The sequence below is a fragment of the Saccopteryx bilineata genome, chromosome 1 (assembly GCF_036850765.1).
Source record: "Saccopteryx bilineata isolate mSacBil1 chromosome 1, mSacBil1_pri_phased_curated, whole genome shotgun sequence".
NCBI classification, from domain to species: Eukaryota; Metazoa; Chordata; class Mammalia; order Chiroptera; family Emballonuridae; genus Saccopteryx; species Saccopteryx bilineata.
The window spans coordinates 183,154,089-183,173,920 of record NC_089490.1 but is presented as its reverse complement, the minus strand read 5'-3'; the positions used below and the strand labels follow the sequence as shown (position 1 = coordinate 183,173,920).

Sequence of the window (19,832 nt, the reverse complement as noted above, 5' to 3'; positions counted from 1 at the left end):
TGGCCTTGCTAAGAAAGGTTAAACAAGAAATCCTGCACTTAAAAGTAATAATTCCTAAAATCTTTAAGCAGTAAAAACACAATTTAAATGATTGTTTTACCTCAATCAGAATGTAACAAACCTAAGAAGTAACCATAGAAAACTAAGATCAAGCTAGAAAATTAAAAGTGAAAAGAATTTGACCATATGAGTGGTTTAAAGACAAACACTTGAAGAAAATAAAGAAAAATATGTTTACACTAATTATGGGGAGAAATTAAACTTTCACAAAATACTAAACATTAAGTAGTCTTATCTTTAAGTGGAAAGAATAATGCATGCCTCTTTATAAACAACCCACACAACCTTCAATATCCATTCAGGGTTAAGAGTGAAGAGATAAAAATCAACTCTCAACAAATCTTTGAAACAATGTCTTACTCTATCCCCCAAAATTAGATCATTCAAACAACTGTTTATTATATTTAAAGTTTTCTTGTGAATTACCTTACTATGCAAATAATTTTTAAAATTTAAGCAGACGGCCCACAGCTCTTTAAAAAAACACTAAAATAAAAACCACTCCAGAGTATCCAAGAGACATACTCTATCTACTTTTATTCAGATTTCAACTTTGGATGGTGCAGATAAGACTATATCCTAGCCGCACTGTTTACATAAATGCAACAAATGCCTTTATTATCTATTAGCAAAATACAACCCGATAATGGCCAATGTGGTCAGAATAAAATATGTTTAGCCCTGGTTCCCTTCCTCCCTGTCCTCCTTCACTCTCTCCTCCATTTCTTCTCACTTATCCCATAAACATTTATTAAGAATCTATGATATTTAAAGTGCAGAAAAATGCAAGGCCTACTAAATGAATGCTCAGAAAGCAGTGGTTCACTCTGAGCAGTGGAATATTGAAGAGAGAGACAGGTATATTAGTTTTAGAAACATTATGTCTTTTATGGGGGCTATTTACATATTCGGATACAAGTATGAATTATTGCTGTAATAAGCAGATAACGACTATCCCCAGAGGATAATTAAAGCAATGTGACCAACAGTATGTAGGATAATCTGCCCTTTCTACGCTTTTCAAGGATGGGGAAAAGAAAAAAGTCAGAATAGCAGATATAAGAGTAAGAAAGCTAGGAACATTCTCAAAATGTATTTTCAGTAAACTAAACCCAATACTGTAATTACAGGTTATTTTTAATTACTTATGTAATTAATAAAGTATAAATTTCAAGATAGAATTTTTATCTTAAAATCTTTAACAAATATTGTACCTTAAACTAAGTTTCACGGTCTACTACTTTCCTGAATTTTACTGTAAATAACTGAAAACTTTAATCAGTCCATAATATACAAATGAGGAGAAAAATTGAGAAATTATGCAAAAAGACAAGCAATTCCATAGGGTTCCTTAGTATTTTAAGCTATAAAAATCTTATTTAGAGAATTTGCATTGCTTTTTCAGAACTCCAGAGTATAAGGACAAACACAGGACCACTTTAATATATAAAATTATCCAATGCATTATTCCTCATAACGCAAGTCAAACGAGTGAAGTTACAAGACTTGATGATGTACACAGAGCAGCTGACTCAGAGCTGCCTACAACATCAGGAGTTTAAAATGCTCTAAATACTATTTACTGGGTGGATGGAAGGCAGAATGTCAAGAACGCAGGCCACCCAGCAGCAGGATCTTTTCACACTGGCAAAACTAACTTCGATACTGAGAGAGTAAAGCTTCAAGAAGAAATGTCAAAAAGCCATTAAGAATAATAGAAATAAGAAAGGCAAAATATAAAATCTAAACTTTTAACTAAATACAAAAGACTTTTAAGATTTATTGACACAGAATTTAATTTATAAATGTAAGCAACAGTTGTACTGGAATTAGTTTAATCAAATTCATTTTTCAATTAAAAATGTTTTTAAAGTGAAGAAAAAAGCAATTAATATAAAATAAATCAAATATATAAATAAATCAACTAAAGCCCAACATACATAATAATGTGACCTACCATGCTTTAATTTAGTGTAATATCGAACCTCCAAATTTAATTAAAGAAGGTGAAGGAAATGGTAATAACTGACTTTCCCATTGGTGTGGTACCACAGTATCACAGACCATTCTAAAACTGGGGTCATGGTGTTCTTTAAATAATATAAAGCTGTTTCAAAACAAAACCATGCATTTGGAAAAAAATAAAACTTTCAGATCAATTGCTTGCATATTTAAAACAAAGTAGAGATGATAGTACTGATAATGATTCAATACACCATAAAACAAAATGATGATTCAGGAAATCAATGTCCTTGCTCAAAATATGTGCAAATTTAATTTTTTAGCTTAAATCATATTACATGTATATGTATTCTCTTCTGTCTTGGTAAAAATAATTTAAAAAATATTACATGATTATATCATATATTACTGATTATTTCTACACATAATTTTGTTTGCATGAAAAAATATCAATAATTGAACTCAAAACCAATAAAACAATGTGTTTACAGAGAAAGTATCTTATCAATTAAACAGGTAAGTTAAGAGAAACATTTCCACCAAACAACAATTACTTATGTCTGACCTAAGTAATTGATTTGCTAATGATAGCCATCAAGTCCCGATAAACCTTATGCTGTAGTCTCAGCCTGTAAAGGTCCTCATGTTATTTACACTAATAAAACATTAATCAGGGACAAAATTTATAGCAGCTACTCTATAAATGAGGTCAAGGCAGGTCAGACTTACATAATAAGGAAAAAAAAGGTTGGTCTCTGCAGTGAAAAGAAAAACCCTTATTATTATTATTCTAGCCCGTGGGAGTAAGTTCAGTAGCTAAACACTGCAACCTACTTGACTGATACATCCATCGCTATGTAAACTGACTTAACCGCAACATACTGGATATTTATAAAAGGCAAGCCAAATCCACTGATTCAAAAAATAAATCTATAAGTCATATCTTTAAAATATATTCTACCCTCTAAATAAAGACAGAAAGAAAATTTTAGTCACTACCTCTACTATCACTAATAGATGTCAGTTCTCTTTCTAACACTGTTTATTTCTTACATTTACTTAAAAGTCAAAGGATAAGTACTTACTATAGGCTAAGGTCTAAAATAAAGAAGACAGTTTCTAACCACAGGAGGATAACAAATCCATACAAAATAAGAGAAGCACAGGCAAGAAAATAGAAAAAGGGTGTTACAAGAGCAATGACCACAGATACAAAAATAAGTAATTCGAATAATGTTTCCCTAAAAGAATCAGGTATTCTGGAGAAGGACATTTGAGAAAAAATAAGAAAATTCATTCCTTCACAAAATACATAAATAGTTTATTGTAAAATAGTTTTTAAATGTATATATATTTCCTTTTCTCTTGATAAAAAATCCTCAAAGAACTATCACTTACCTACTGTCAATAATATCTGTATAAAATCAATCTATGTTTAAGAAAGAATGTTGTTTACATAAAAATAACAATTGAAACAGAACCTATAACGATGATGTACTCAACGGAGACAATACCATCAATTACACACAAATATTACTGTTTACAGGACACTTCTATTGAAGCCAGAAATACAGCCATAAACAAGAGACAGAGAGACTGCTCTTAAAGAACATAAATACACACTTTACAGGAGGAGACAGAAAATAAAGATCAAGATGAAAAGAGAGTAAGAGATAGGAACAACTGTTTAAGAAATGAGGTGAAAGTAACCTGGTAACAGGTTTCTGGAAAGACTTTGAGGAGGTAACATCTGAACTGGGACTTAAATGAGAATGAACTAGACCTGAAGAGACCTGCAGGTGGACCTTCCGCTATGGTAGAATAAAAAGATCAACAAATCCTCCCCCCCAAAAAAAGAATGGAACTGAAAAATAACTATTTCAGGGTTCAGAAATATGACCCAAGGTGAAATTTAGTATAATTTTATTCATGGAGGTTTGCTAAACACTGAGTCAGAACAAACAGAGTCCAGGGCAATCTTGTCTGGGAATGCCCTACTCAAAGCTGCTTATGGAAACCAGCAACTTCACTGACAGAGATAGCTGGCTTGATTTAGAAAAGAGGGAAGAAAATGAATCCTAAACTAAAAATGAGAAAAGCCTAAAGACCTCTTAGACTGAGATTATATCTGCAGTTAGGTTGAGCAGGAGACAGTAGAACAAACCAGAATCTGAAGAGGGAGATCCTGAAAATAAAACAGCCACAGCTGTTATGTATGTTATATATAGATACACACACACACACACATACACACACACACACACACACACACACACACACACACACACGTATGTTAGTGGAAGTAAAAGCCAGGACTGAAAAAAACTACCCCAAAATTTGAATGTGTTGTCGAATAAAACACAGATCTAACAGCTATTGTGGCCAAAGGTTTCACTAAAACTTCTGAGCCATCATTCACTGATCTCTAAGCTGCAGAGAGAAGGGATGACCTTTAAAAAATCAAATTAGCCTGACCTGAGGTGGTGCAGTGGATAAAGCATCGACCAGGAATGCTGAGGTCGCCGGTTCGAAACCCCTGGCTTGCCTGGTCAAGGCACATATGGGAGTTGATGCTTCCTGCTCCTCCCTCCTTCTTTCTCTCCCCTCCCCCATCCTCTCTAAAATGAATAAATTTAAAAAAACTTTAAAAAAAATCAAATTAAAACAATAAGAATCATTTTGAAAAAGTTAACCAGCAACTTTATTGAAACAAAAATATAACAGAGACAAATTGTGCAAAATAAGCCAAAGCAAGTAACCTTTAAAAATCAATAAAACCAAATTCAACAGTTATTTTTTAAAAAGGAAATATATTTTAAGCAAGTAGGAATTATCCCAGGTATAAAAATTGGGCTCAAAATTTCAAAATCAATTACTGTAATGTAATCAATCAAAAATCAACAAGCAAAAATAAAAATCACATGATCTTATCAATAGTTACAGAAAAAAGCTTTGACCAAACCCAACAGCCATTCATGAAAAAAGAACTCTAAGAATAGAGGACACTTCTTCAATTTCATCAAGAACACCAACCAAAAAACCTACAGCTAACATCATACTCAAGGATGAGAAACTCAAAACTTTGCCAGTAAGATCAGAACAAGGTAATGATGTCCCCTCCTACTATTCATTTTCAATACTGTAGTAGAAGTTTTAGCTAAAGAGGTGAGAAAATAATATGAAAGGCATAAATGTTGTCATAAAAGACATAAGAATTTCTTTGTTCTCAGATTACATAATTGCCAATATGGAAAATCCACAACAATCAACAAAGAAAACTTCTGAAACTAATCAGCTATTATAGCAAGGTTGCAGGATACAAGGTTAATACATAAAAGTTAATCACTTTCCTGTGTACTGACAACGAACAAGTGAAATTTGAAATAAAAAGCACTACACCATTTTCATCAGCACTCCTCCAAAAGACAAAAAATTTAATATATATTTAATAAAATATGCATAAGATCTGTAGAAGAAAAAGTATAAAACTCAGGTAAACAAAATAAAAGAGTTAAATAAATGCAGAAATATCCAAGTTGACAGAGAGGAAGACTCAATATCAAGATGACAGTTCATCCCACCTTGGTCTACAGATTCAATGTAATCCCATTTAAAATCCCAGCAATATATTGACAAATATCGACAAGCCAATTACATACTTTTATGGAGAGGCAACAGGTACAGAATAGGCAACAAAATATTGAAGAAGAACAATGCTGAAAGACTAATATCACCCAACATCAAAACAACTATAAAGCTATAGAAATCAAGACAGCGTTGTACTGGTGAAGAAATAGACAAAAGATCAATGGAACAGAATAGAGAGCCAAGAAATAAACCCATATATATATATAGTCAACTGATCCTTCACAGTGGAGAAGATTAGGCAATACAAAGGACCAATCATACTCTTCTCAACCAATGGTGCTGGAACCACAGGACATCCACATCAAAAAACTGAATCTAGCCCTGGCCGGTTGGCTCAGCAGTAGAGTGCGGGGGACCCGGGTTCGATTCCCGGCCAGGGCACATAGGAGAAGCGCCCATTTGCTTCTCCAACCCCCCCCCTTCCTCTCTCTCTCTTACCTTCCCGCAGCCAAGGCTCCATTGGAGCAAAGATGGCCCAGGCGCTGGGGATGGCTCCTTGGCCTCTGCCCCAGGCTCTAGAGTGGCTCTGGTCGCGGCAGAGCGACGCCCTGGAGGGGCAGAGCATCACCCCCTGGTGGGCGTGCCAGGTGGATCCCAGTCGGGCGCATGCGGGAGTGTGTCTGACTGTCTCTCCCCGTTTCCAGCTTCAGGAAAATTAAAAAAAAAACAAACAAAAAACTGAATCTAGACATAGCACTTACATCCTTCACAAAAATTAACTCAAAATGGATCTCAGACCTAATCTAAAACTCCTAGAAGGTAACACAGGAGAAAGCCCAGATAACCTAGATATGTCAGTAACTTTGTAAAAACAAAACCAAAGACATGATTCACAGAAGAAATCACTGATAAGCTGGATGTCCTTAAGATTAAAAACTACCATTGTACAAACGACAATGTGAAGAGAATTAGAAGACAATAAAGACTGAAAGAAAATATTTGCAAAAGACATAGTGATAAAAGACTGTTACCCAAAACATAAACAGAAATATTGAAAGATACAATAAGAAAATAACCAAATTTAAAAATGGGACAGGAACTAGAAATAACACAGCTGAAAACTGGAGGCAGACAACACCAAGCCTAGACTCAACTAGCTCTACAAACAATACACCCAACACACAGACATAATAAGACAGAAGTGCAATCCAAATGAAATCACAAGAGAAAACTCCAGGAAATGAACTGAGTGATATGAAAATAACCAAGCTTCCAGATGCAGATTTTAAAATAATGATAGTAAGGATGCTTAGGGATCTTAGAACAACAATGGATGGTCATTACGAACACCTAAATAACAAAATAGCAAGTATAAAAAAGGACATTAAAATATTTAAAAAGAATCAGTAGGAGGTGACAAATACAATATCAGAAATGAAGACCACAATGGAAGAAATTAAAAGCAGGATGGATGAAGCTGAGGATCGAATCAGCGAGTTGGAGGACAAGATGAACAAAGGCATGGAAGCAGAGCAGAAAAAAAGGAGAGACTCAAAAAGTCTGAGGAAACTCTGAGAGAGCTCTGTGACAACCTGAAGAGAAATAACATCTGCATCATAGGGGTTCCTGAAGAAGAAAAAGAACAAGGGATAGAAACTTTATTTAATCAAATCATAGCTGAAAACTACCCTAAATTGATGCAAGGAAGGGTCTCATAAGTTCAAGAAGCACAGAGAACTCCATTAAAGAGAAACCCAAAAACACCTACACCAACACACATCATAATTAAAATACCAAAGCTAAGCAATCAAGAGAAAATATTAAAAGCTGCTAGAGAAAAGAAGGTTATCACCTACAAAGGAGACCCCATAAGGATGACATCCAACTTCTCAACAGAAACACTTGAGGTCAGAAAGAAAAGCAAAAAATATTCAAAGTAATGCATAACAAGAACCTACAACCAAGACTACTTTATCCAGCAAGGCTATTGTTTAAAAGGGAAGGAGAAATAAAAAGCTTCCCAGACAAAACAACAACAACAACGAATTCATTACAACCAAACCAATGCTGCAGGAAATGTTAAGGGGCCTGTTGTAAACAGATCAAAGTGGGAAAAAATATATAGCAAAAGAGGAATACAGCTTTAAAGAATAAAATGGATGGCCTGACCTGTGGTGGCGCAGTGGATAAAGCGTCGACCTGGAAATGCTGAGGTCGCCGGTTCGAAACCCTGGGCTTGCCTGGTCAAGGCACATATGGGAGTTGATGCTTCTTGCTCCTCCCCCCTCTCTCTCTGTCTCTCTCTCCTCTCCCTCTCTCTCTCCTTTCTAAAATGAATAAATTAAAAAAAATAATAAAATAAAAAAATAAGAATAAAATGGCAATAAACAACGACATATCAATAATAACCTTAAATGTAAATGAATTATATGATCAAATCAAAAGACATACGGTAGCTGCCTGGATAAGAAAACAGGACCCGTACATATGCTGTCTACAAGAGACACACCTTAAAACAAAAGGTGCACATAGACTGAAGGTAAAAGAATGGAAAAAAACATTTCATGCAAATGGAAATGAAATAAAAGCTGGGGTAGCAATACTTATATCAGACAAAATGGACTTTAAAACAAAGGACTTTAAAACATAGTAAGAGATAAAGAAGGCCACTAAATAATGATAAAGGGAGCAATCCAACTGGAAGATATAACTACTGTAAATATCTACACACCTAATATAGAAGCACCTAAATATATAAAGCAGACCTTGATGGATATAAATGGCAAGATCAACAGCAATACTATAATAGTAGGGGATTTTCAATACCCCACTAACATCATTAGATAAATCCTCAAGAAAGAAAATTAAGAAAGAAACAGAAGACTTAAAGGACACACTAGATCAACTCGATTTAGTAAATATCTTCAGAACCTTTCACCCTAAAGCAGCAAAATAGACGTACTTTTCAAGTGCTCATGGTACATTCTCTAGGATAGACCACATGTTAGGGCACAAAAGTGGTCTCAACAAATTTAAGAAGATTAAAATCATATCAAGCACTTTCTCTGATCACAATGTCATGAAACTAGAAATCAACCACAACAGAAAAGCTAAAAAATTCTGAAACACATGGAAACTAAATAGCAGGTTGTTAAACAACAAATTAATTAATGATGAGATAAAAGAAGAAATAAAAAAATTCCTAGAAACAAATGATAATGAGCATACGACAACTCAAAATTTATGGGACACAGGAAAGTTCATAGCACTACAGGCACACTTTGAAACCTAGAAAAAAACTCAAACAACTTAACCCTACATCTAAAACAACTAGAAAAAGAACAGCAAGTAAAGACCAAATGTAGTAGAAGGAAAGAAATAATAAAGATCAAAGCGGAAATAAATGACATAGAGGCTAAAGAAACAATACAGAGGACCAATGAAACTAGGAGCTGGTTCTTTGAAAAGGTAAACAAGATTGATGAACCTTTAACCAGACTCACCAAAAAAAAGAGAGAGGACTCAAATAAATAAAATTAGACATGAGAGTGGAGAAATAACAACTGACACAATAGAAATACAAAATATTGTAAGAAAATACTATGAAGAACTGTATGCCAAAAAACTAGACAACCTAGATGAAATGGACAAATTCCTTGAAACATACAATCTTCCAAAACTCAATCTGGAAGAATCAGAAAACCTAAACAGACCGATTACACCAAATGAGATCGAAACAGTTAACAAAAAACTCCCAAAAAAGAAAAGTCCAGGGCCTGATGGCTTCACAAGTGAATTCTACCAAATATTCAAAGAAGAACTAACTCCTATCCTTCTCAAGCTATTTCAAAAAATTCAAGAGGAAGGAAGACTTCCAAGCTCCTTTTATGAGGTGAGTATAATTCTGATTCCAAAATCAGGCAAAGACAACACAAAGAAAGAAAATTATAGGCCAATATCCCTGATGAATATAGATGCTAAAATCCTCAACAAAATATTAGCAAACCAGATCCAACAATATATATATATATGAAAAATATCATACACCATGATCAAGTGGGATTTATTCTGGGGAGGCAAGGCTGGTGAAATATTCACAAATCAATTAATGTGATTCATCACATAAACAAAAAGAAGGAGAAAAACCACATGATAATTTCAATAGATGCAGAAAAAGCATTTGATAAAATCCAGCACCCATTCAAGATCAAAACTCTCAGCAAAGTGGGAATACAGGGAACATACCTCACATGATAAAGGCCATCTATGAGAAACCCACAGTCAACATCATACTCAATGGGAAAAAATTAAAATCAATCCCCTAAGATCAGGAACAAGGCAGGGGTGCCCCCTTTCACCACTCTTATTCAACATAGTTTTGGAAGTCCTAGCCACAGCAATCAGACAACAAGAAGAAATAAAAGGCATTCAAGTTGGAAAAAAAGAAGTAAAACTATCATTATTTGCAGATGATATGATATTATATATAGAAAACCCTAAAGCCTGACCTGTGGTGGCGCAGTGGATAAAGCGTCGACCTGGAAATGCTAAGGTCGCCGGTTCGAAACCCTGGGCTTGCCTGGTCAAGGCACATACGGGAGTTGATGCTTCCAGCTCCTCCCCCCGTCTCTGTCTCTCTCTCCCTCTCTCTCTCCTCTCTAAAATGAATAAATAAAATAAATAAAAATTAAAAAAAAAGGCTACAAAACTCTTTAAAAAAAAAAAAAAAAAAAAAAGAAAACCCTAGTCACAGTCAAAAAACTACTAGACCTGATAAATGAATTTAGCAAAATGGCAGGATATAAAATTAATATTCAGAAGTCAGAGGCATTTTTATAAACCAACAATGAACAGTCAGAAAGAGAAATTAAGGAAACAATCCCCTTCCCTATTGCAATGAAAAAAATAAAGTACCGGCCCTGGCCGGTTGGCTCAGCGGTAGAGCGTCGGCCTAGCGTGCGGAGGACCCGGGTTCGATTCCCGGCCAGGGCACACAGGAGAAGCGCCTATTTGCTTCTCCACCCCTCCACCGCGCCTTCCTCTCTGTCTCTCTCTTCCCCTCCCGCAGCCAAGGCTCCACTGGAGCAAAGATGGCCCGGGCGCTGGGGATGGCTCTGTGGCCTCTGCCTCAGGCGCTAGAGTGGCTCTGGTCGCAACATGGCGACACCCAGGATGGGCAGAGCGTCGCCCCTGGTGGGCGTGCCGGGTGGATCCCAGTCGGGCGCATGCGGGAGTCTGTCTGACTGTCTCTCCCTGTTTCCAGCTTCAGAAAAAAATAAAAAAAATAAAAATAAATTCAAAATGGATAAAAGACTTAAATGTAAGCCATGAAACCATAAGCATCTTAGAAGAAAACATAGGCAGTAAGCTGTCTGACATCTCTCGCAGCAATATATTTGCTGATTTATCTCCATGGACAAGTGAAATAAAAGACAAGATAAACAAATGGGACTTTATCAAATTAAAAAATCTTCTGCACAGCTAAAGACAATAAGAACAGAATAAAAAGACAAAATACACAATGGGAGAACATATTCAACAATACGTCTGATAAAGGGTTAATAACCAAAATTTATAAAGAATTTGTAAAACTCAACACCAAGAAGACAAACAATCCAATCAAAACATGGGCAAAAGAAATGAACAGACACATCTCCAAAGAAGACATACAGATGGCCAATAGGCATATGAAAAAATGCTCAACATCACTAATAATTAGAGAAATGCAAATTAAAACCACAATGAGATGTCACCTCACACCAGTCAGAATGGTCCTCATTAACAAAACAACCCAGAATAAGTGCTGGCGAGGATGTGGAGAAAAGGGAACCCTCCTGCACTGCTGGTGGGAATGCAGACTGGTGCAGCCCCTGTGGAAAACAGTATGGAGATTCCTCAAAAAATTAAAAATCGACTGCCTTTTGACCCAGCTATCCCTCTTTTAGGAATATACCCTAAGAACACCATAGAACTGTTCCAAAAGTAGAAATGCACCCCCATGTTTATGGCAGCATTGTTCACAAAGCGAAGATCTGGAAACAGCCCAAGTGTCCGTCAGTGGACGAGTGGATTAAAAAGCTTTGGTACATATATACTATGGAATATTACTCAGCCATAAGAAATGATGACATCAGATCACTTACAATAACATGGATGGACCTTGATAACATTATACAGAGTGAAATAAGTAAATCAGAAAAAACTAAGAACTATATGAATCCATACATAGATGGGACATAAAAATGAGACTCAGAGACATGGACAAGAATGTGATGATAACGGGGGGGGGGGGGGACAGTGTGGAGGATGAGGGGGTTGGAAGAGGGGAGGGGCACAAAAAAAAACAGACAGAAGGTGACAGAAGACAATTTGACTTTGGGTGAGGGATATGCAACATAAACAAATATCAAAATAATCTGGACATGTTTTCTCTGAACATATATACCCTGATTTATCAATGTCACCACATTAAAACTGATAAATTAAAATTTAAAAAAATAAAAACAAAATAATAAATAAAAATGGGACAAAGATCTTAACAGACACTACACCAAAGAAGATATACAGATGACCAATCAGGAAATTAAGATGTTAGAGAAATGCAAATTAAAACAGTAAGATATCACTATATACTTATCATAATGGTTTAAATCTTCTAATTCCATTCAATACCTTCAAAAAGAATAAAATACATAGGAATAATGTTTTTTTAAGTATAAATGTCTATATACTGAAACTTTGCTAAAAAAGTAATGAAGATCTAAATAAATGGAATAACATCAAGGGTTCATGGATTAGAAGACTCAAAATGGTTAAATTGTCGATTATCTCTAAATTGATCTACATATAAAGTCAATACAATTCCCATCATAATCCCAACAGGCTTTTTCTAGATATTAGCAAGCTGATTCAAAATTTATATGGAAAAATAAATGACCCAAATAGTAAAAACAATTTTCAGAAGGAACACTAAAGCCTACCTAATCCTACTCAATTTCAAAATATACCACAAAGTCACAGTAATAAAGACAGTATGGTATTGGCATAAAGACAGAAAAAGAGTTCAAAGGAACAGAATTGAGAATACAGAAATAAGTCTCTTCCATTTATGGTCAATTAATTTTCAGTAAAAGTGATAACAATTCAGTGAGGAAAAGGCTGACTTTTTCAATAAATGGTGCCAAGATAATCAGCTATCTACATGGAAAAAGTGAACTTCGACCTTTATCTAATACCATGTAAAAAATAAACTCAAAATGAATCACAAAACTAATGCAGAGGCTAAAACTATAAAATTTCTACCTAGATGACTACTAAAGACCTAAAAATAGTATATTTCCAAAACTGAACTCTTGATCTTCGCCAGAATAACTGCTTTATCCACATCCTTTTCAATACTGATTGAGAGAAACACATCTCTCCGGCTGTACCGGCCAATAATCTTAACAGTACTTGTTGCCTAGCTTTCTCTGACAACCCATATCCAATTCATTAGTAAATCCAATCAGCTCCATCTTCAAAATATATCCATAACCCTACTACCGCTGCCACCCCAGTCCAAGTCACCATGATATTTAAGTAGGATTACTACAATAGCTCCCTAATTGAACCCTTCACTTCTATTCTTAAATTCCTGTATGCATTAGCCAGAGTAATCTTTTAGTAATATTTTAAATACATAACACAGATCATCTCCATCTTCTCAAAATCTTGAAATGATTGTCATTTCTCACAGAATAAATTGCAAAGGCTCTACACAAAATCTTGCCGTTTGTCATTATCTCTCTGACTTCATTTCTGACTTCTTTGCACTTTCAGCACTTTGTTGTTAACTGCATTGACCTCATTCCTCAAATATGCCAGAGAAGCATACATCTGTATACTGACTATTCCCTAGATCGACAATGCTTTTCCCCTACATGCTCCCATGATTAACTCTTTCACATCCTTCAAGCACTTGCTTAAATACCATTTTTTCAATGATCTCTAATCTGATCTTTCTACTTAAATTGCAGCCCATGCCAATCCTTCACACTTCCTTCAAAAATCTCCATTCCCCTCAACTTGTTCCACATCATCTTTTTTATAGCACTTACCACCTTTCCCTTATTATATAACCCATTACTTACTTTTTTATTGTTCGAAGTCTGTCAACGACTGTTTGAATGTAAAAACTACAAAAAAATGACCTTTATCTCCTCTGTTTATTGCTGTTCTCCAGCATCAGAGATAACCCAGGGTACCCAGTCAGTGCATAAAAATTACTGGCTGAATGAGCAGGTAAGGAAACAGAGGCTCACAGAAGTAAAAGTACTTACCATATATCAAAGGGCTAATTTCAAAGCTTGTACAATTCATCACAATGTTATTATTCTGCCTTATCTATTAAATGTAAGAGTAACTTGCATAATTGAGGGTATTTACATTTACGTTTAGCAGAACACTTATTAATCAAAATTGACTTTTATAACAAGTTTTCTTAGAGAACCAAGAATTTTCTTCAAACAGGTAAGCTCTATAAATTATAGAATTTCTGGCCTAACCAGGCAGTGACCAGTGGATAGAGCATTGGCCTGGGATGCCCAGGTTCAAAACCACAAGGTCATAGGCTTGAGCACAGGCTCATACGGTTTGAGCGCTGGGCTCACCAGTTGAGCACAGGGTTGCCAGTTCAAGCATGGGATCATGGACATGACTCCATGGTCGCTGGCTTGGGCCAAAAGGTCACTGGCTTGAGCCAAAGCTCGCTGGCTTGAGCCAAAGGTCATGGCTTGAGCCAGGGGTCATTTGCTCTGTTGTAGCCCCCCAGTCAAGGCACAAATGAGAAAGCAATCAATGAACAACTAAGGTGCCACAATGAAGAACTGATGCTTCTCAGCTCATTCCCTTCCTGTTTTCCTGCCCTGTCTGTCTGTCTGTCTCTCCCTAAAAAATAAAAAGAAAGATCTGTTCATCAGTATTTTGTATTAAGTAGAACAAGAACTGTACATGTTCAATCAACAGCTTGCACCATCAAACTTTAAAAACATCCAATACCTCAGTGATGAAATTCAGCCAAAGAACTATTTACTTTTGATGAATAAGCACTTTGAAATTTTCTCTAAATTATTAATCATTCACTCAATGAGAAATATTTATTGACTTCCTACCACTTGCTGGACTCCAGATTACAATTTAGCAATGTTTCTCACCAGGATCACTGTAGCAGACTTACTACTGTTCTTGATTCCAATCAGGCCTCCTCTCCTACATCCACCCCGAATATTTCTGCCAGTTACCTTTCCAAAACCAAACTATCACAACTATCACAATTCTACTGCTGTACTTAAAATCTTCCAAGGCTCCCCAACAACTTTAGACGAAAGTCCAAATATGCTACATTAGGCCTTTTAGTATTCCAATAATTCACACACGTGTACACACAGACTACCACAATTACACACACACACTTGAATAGTCTATATACCTTCCCACATCACAGTGTCTTCAGATACTCTACTCCCTGTATTTTGAATGCTTTTCACACACGTGTTGTCCAATTGATCCATAATCCCCACTTGTACTAGTCTATAATTATAGACCATAATTATATGCTAAATAGAAGAATTTGTTATATTTAATATAAAGTAAATACCCATTCTCCCTTTTCTGCAACATTAAAACGTTTTCTACTTACTAGTTCAAATAGTTCCTACAGTAACAGCATCAGTGTCTCAACACTAGCCTGAACATTATCAAGAAATCTTCCTATACAATAATTTGCTCAGAACACCATTTCCAACAGCAGCCAAACACACCTTTTAATCTACACCTTAGGTCTACAGTTCAAGTAATTCAAAATCAGCTGCCAAAAAACGGACTCAAAGTAGTCTACTCATTTCCTCAATTTATTTTTTACCTTTTCATTCTCTCACCTCTTTATTTATTTTCTCCCTTTTAACTTTCTTTTCACCTATGTATTTTCTTCCTTTTTCTTTCCTAATACTACTTTTCTATTTCTGCTTCTTACGTGAAACCTTACAAATTTCCCCCACTCTCTACTTTCTTCTCACTTCACAAAACAAAACTTGATCCCTTTCTCCCTTATGACCAGGCCATGACATAAGAGAAATAAAACAGACAGTCTAATTATTGGCCTTACAAATATAACAGAACTTAATGGGAAGTCCAAATAAGTACATATCTGTTTTTCTTTATAGCTTTCCTTATATTAGAATCATTAGTTTACTTGACCAAACTCAGCTTTACTTATTAAATAGTAAGGCCAGAATTTTATCATTAAGCATATACCCATGAAGAAAACTATAAAATAATTAAATATTGGCATATTTATAATAATTATAATTTTCTACATTACTGACTACAAAAATAATAAATACAGTACCAAAAATGATAAGTTTCAATGACAGAAATACGGTAGGATTTTAAAGTAAAATATAATGGATATAAAATAGATTACCTTCCCTCATTGACAAGTTCAATAAAAGCAAGGCCTGCATTCTTCTGAATAGAATTCTGCCACTCCTGAAAAATAGCAGAAAACAGCTGAAAAACTTTCACTCAACAAATTATTTCTAAAAAACAACTATAAAAATAATCACATATTTCAAATTCACAACTTAGCTTTAAATGAAAATATGTGTTAAACATTCTGCCTACCCAATGCAACCATATGAACACATGAATAGTTGATATTAAAAAGTAAACTAAACAAGTTAGCAACAATATGATTCTATATAAACTAAATAAGCGGATCTATATTTATCTTGCCCTTTTTGTTCTATAACATTATATACACACCACTTAGGAGTTGGAAAGGAAGGCAGCAAAGATGACCAAGAATAGAGTTTTTGTTTTTATTTCTTTAAGAAAATAGAGGCATCACCTCAAAATAAATAGGTAGTAAATAAATTTAATATCAGTACATACTCTACCTTAAAAACTAATGGTTAAGGATTGAGAAAGAGACCAGAAAAATTAGTGAATTTTGCTAGACAACCTTGAGGTGGAAAACCATAGTTCACTAGCCTATAAATTAGCAAAAGCTAATATAAAACTACGTATTAGTCATATCCTTTTTTTTTTTTTTAGGTGAGAGGAGGTGAAATAGTGAGGCAGATTCCCGCATGCACCCCCACCAGATCAACCTGGAAATCCCCATCTGAGGCTGATGCTCAAGTACTGAGCTATTTTTAGCACCTGAAGCTCTGACTAACCTCATTGCCCAGGGCCACATTTGAACTAACTGAGCCACGGGAGGAATTGAGGGAGGGAGAGAGAAATAGATGGTGTTTCTCCAGTGTGCCCTGACTCAGAATCAAACTTGGGACATCCCTAGGCAAACTTAAAGTTCTGCTCTATCCACTCAGTCACTGGCCAGGGCTATTAATTATATTCTTCCCCCCCCCCCATTTTTCTGAAGCTGGAAACAGGGAGAGACAGTCAGACAGACTCCCGCATGCGCCCGACCGGGATCCACCTGGCACGCCCACCAGGGGGCGATGCTCTGCCCATCCTGGGCGTCGCCATGTTGCGACCAGAGCCACTCTAGCGCCTGAGGCAGAGGCCACAGAGCCATCCCCAGCGCCCGGGCCATCTTTGTTCCAATGGAGCCTTGGCTGTGGGAGGGGAAGAGAGAGAGAGAGAGGAAAGTGCGGCAGAGGGGTGGAGAAGCAAATGGGCGCTTCTCCTGTGTGCCCTGGCCGGGAATCGAACCCGGGTCCTCCGCACGCTAGGCCGACGCTCTACCGCTGAGCCAACCGGCCAGGGCCTAATTATATTCTTTATGAATAGATTATCCATTAAAAAGCATAGGGGCCCTGGCCAGTTGGCTCAGTGGTAGAGCGTCAGCCTGCCGTGCAGGAGTCCTGGGTTCGATTCCCGGCCAGGGCACACAGGAGAAGCACCCATCTGCTTCTCCACCCCTCCCCCTCTCCTTCCTCTCTGTCTCTCTCTTCTCCTCCCGCAGCCAAGGCTCCATTGGAGAAGAGATGGCCCCGGTGCTGAGGATGGCTCTATGGTCTCTGCCTCAGGCGCTAGAGTGGCTCTGGTCGCAACAGAGTGACGCCCCAGATGGGCAGAGCATCGCCCCCTGGTGGGCATGCCGGGTGGATCCCAGTGGGGTGCAGGTGGGAGTCTGTCTGACTGCCTCCTCGTTTCCAACTTCAGAAAAATACAAGGAAAAAAAAAGAAACCACCACCAAAAAGCCTAGGAAAAATATCAACCAGCAGATCATGTATAAATCAATTTTTTGTTGGTTTTTTTGGAGGGGTTGTTTTTGTTTTTGTATTTTTCTGAAGTGAGAAGAGGGGAGGCAGACAGACAGACTCCCGCATACACCCAACCAGAATCTACCTGGCATGCCCACTAGGGGGCGATGCTCTGCCCATCTGGGGCGCTGCTCCATTGCAACCAGAGCCATTCTAGTGCCTAAGGCAGAGGCCATGGAGTTATCCTCAGCACCCAGGCCAACTTTGCTCCAATGGAGCCTTGGCTGCAGGAGGGGAAGAGAGAAATAGAGAGAAAGGAGAGGGGGAAGGGTGGAGAAGCAGATGGGCGCTTCTCCTGTGTACCCTAGCTGGGAATTGAACTCAGGACTTCCACACATCAGGCCAATGCTCTTCTGCTGAGCCAACCAGCCAGGGCCTATATCAATTGTTTTTTAATTCTCATATCAAAACATATAAATAAGTGTTAAATATAATCTGGGTAGACCTACCTGAATTGAAATATAGCTAGATTTGAGAAATGCCATTGCATGTATGTGTGTCTAAAAATATACACTTGCACATATTTTTTCAAGAATTGGAAAAATATACAAAATTTTTAAGTTTCTGAAAAATAAGAAGCCCTTCTAATCTATCTATATGGTATCACTCAAGTGATCTTTTTCTGTTCTTTTATAAAGCTCAAAACAAAAAACAATGTTGGGTTACTTACTATGGCAACCATAAAGTACTCACATTTTCTGATTGTAATGACTTTAAGAATTTTAAATTTCATGTAACTTCCCACCTGACAAGTGCTCTGTGTCATGAAAAATCCTTACTTTTTTTCAGCCTTATTCTTTCTCATTTACTTTCTCTTTTTTAAATCCAATTCTGTATTATATACTTTCTTTTATGTTTTGAAAACCCAAGTTAGCTCTCAGGGCTAAAATGGCTACACACCCCAATTTTGTTGTAGCAGCCTAGTTCCTGAATAGTGTCAGAAGGAACATACTAACAGAACATATACATTAGAATGGAAATTAGATAGCAAGTCAGTCAGACATTTGGGAGTAGGATTTGGCGAGACCTAGGAGGAGAGATAAAGCAATGTATTGCTGAGGAAAGAGCAATAAACATGAAATCATGGGACCTATAAATAGAAATACCTGTCTGATGTAAAAGTCTCTTCCTTCTAGCAAAATGAAGTAGACAGTACAAAAGCAAGCAATCAAATTCCTTGAAGGAGTATATCCCTGAGAGAAGAGCAAGTGTCATACCCTCCACTTTTCTTAGGATGAGGAGGAGAGACATAGAAACAGCAGAGAAGTTTTTGGATGCTGTGCAGAAGACCCCACCACACCTCACTTCTTGGACAGAGCACAGGGAATTACTATCAAGTCTCAAACAGTTGCCCTAAACATAGCCATGCACAGGAACAGGAGACACAGATTTCATGGCAAACAGACCTTAAACAGCCTTTAAGTATCTCTTGCTCTTGGAAGATTCATAAAATTATTCTAGAAAGATGTACAAGTAGCTAGTGCTCTGAGGGGCAAGAGGAGAATACACCTGTGCCCTTTGTTGATAGACAGCGGGGAATGAGCAGGGACCATGACAACTCAAGGGAGACCACAGTCAAGGAACAGAAGCATAGACTCATTTCTCAGCTCTTATCCCTGACACAGCACTTTCAGCAAGCGACTTGAAAATTTGATATCCAGATTATGAAGAAGTAAGCCCTTAAATTGACTGAGTTTACATGCAGATCACTTACATGAAGGAAAATCTCAAAATGAATATTAACTTCAGGAAAAAGAAAGTTACTTTTCTTACTAGAAAAAAAAGAAATCAGGAAGAACCACAAAAGGATATTCTACATATAATTCTTTAGATAAAACAATTTATATTGAAAATATTTATTAGTATAATTTTTCTCCAATCAGTTTTGTCTGATCTAAAACTCCAACAGGGGGGGATTTTTTTACTATATAAGTCATAAAATTCAATACTCT

General features: G+C 36.6%; 1 protein-coding gene and 1 non-coding gene across 7 annotated transcripts in view; one reads left to right on the top strand and one right to left on the bottom strand.

The window, feature by feature from the left end:
• The window catches only part of LRBA (LPS responsive beige-like anchor protein), a 634,310-nt gene that overhangs the window by 388,880 nt on the left and 225,598 nt on the right, over positions 1 to 19,832 (bottom strand). For all 6 annotated transcript variants that reach the window (XM_066280997.1, XM_066281009.1, XM_066281017.1 and 3 more), the window contains exon 35: positions 16,070 to 16,134. In XM_066280997.1, coding sequence (XP_066137094.1) covers positions 16,070 to 16,134 — 65 coding nt within the window. The remainder of the gene's footprint in view (positions 1 to 16,069; positions 16,135 to 19,832) is intronic.
• Positions 17,427 to 17,502, top strand: TRNAG-GCC (transfer RNA glycine (anticodon GCC)). Its single transcript has one exon. It is a non-coding gene; the product is annotated as a tRNA-Gly (tRNA).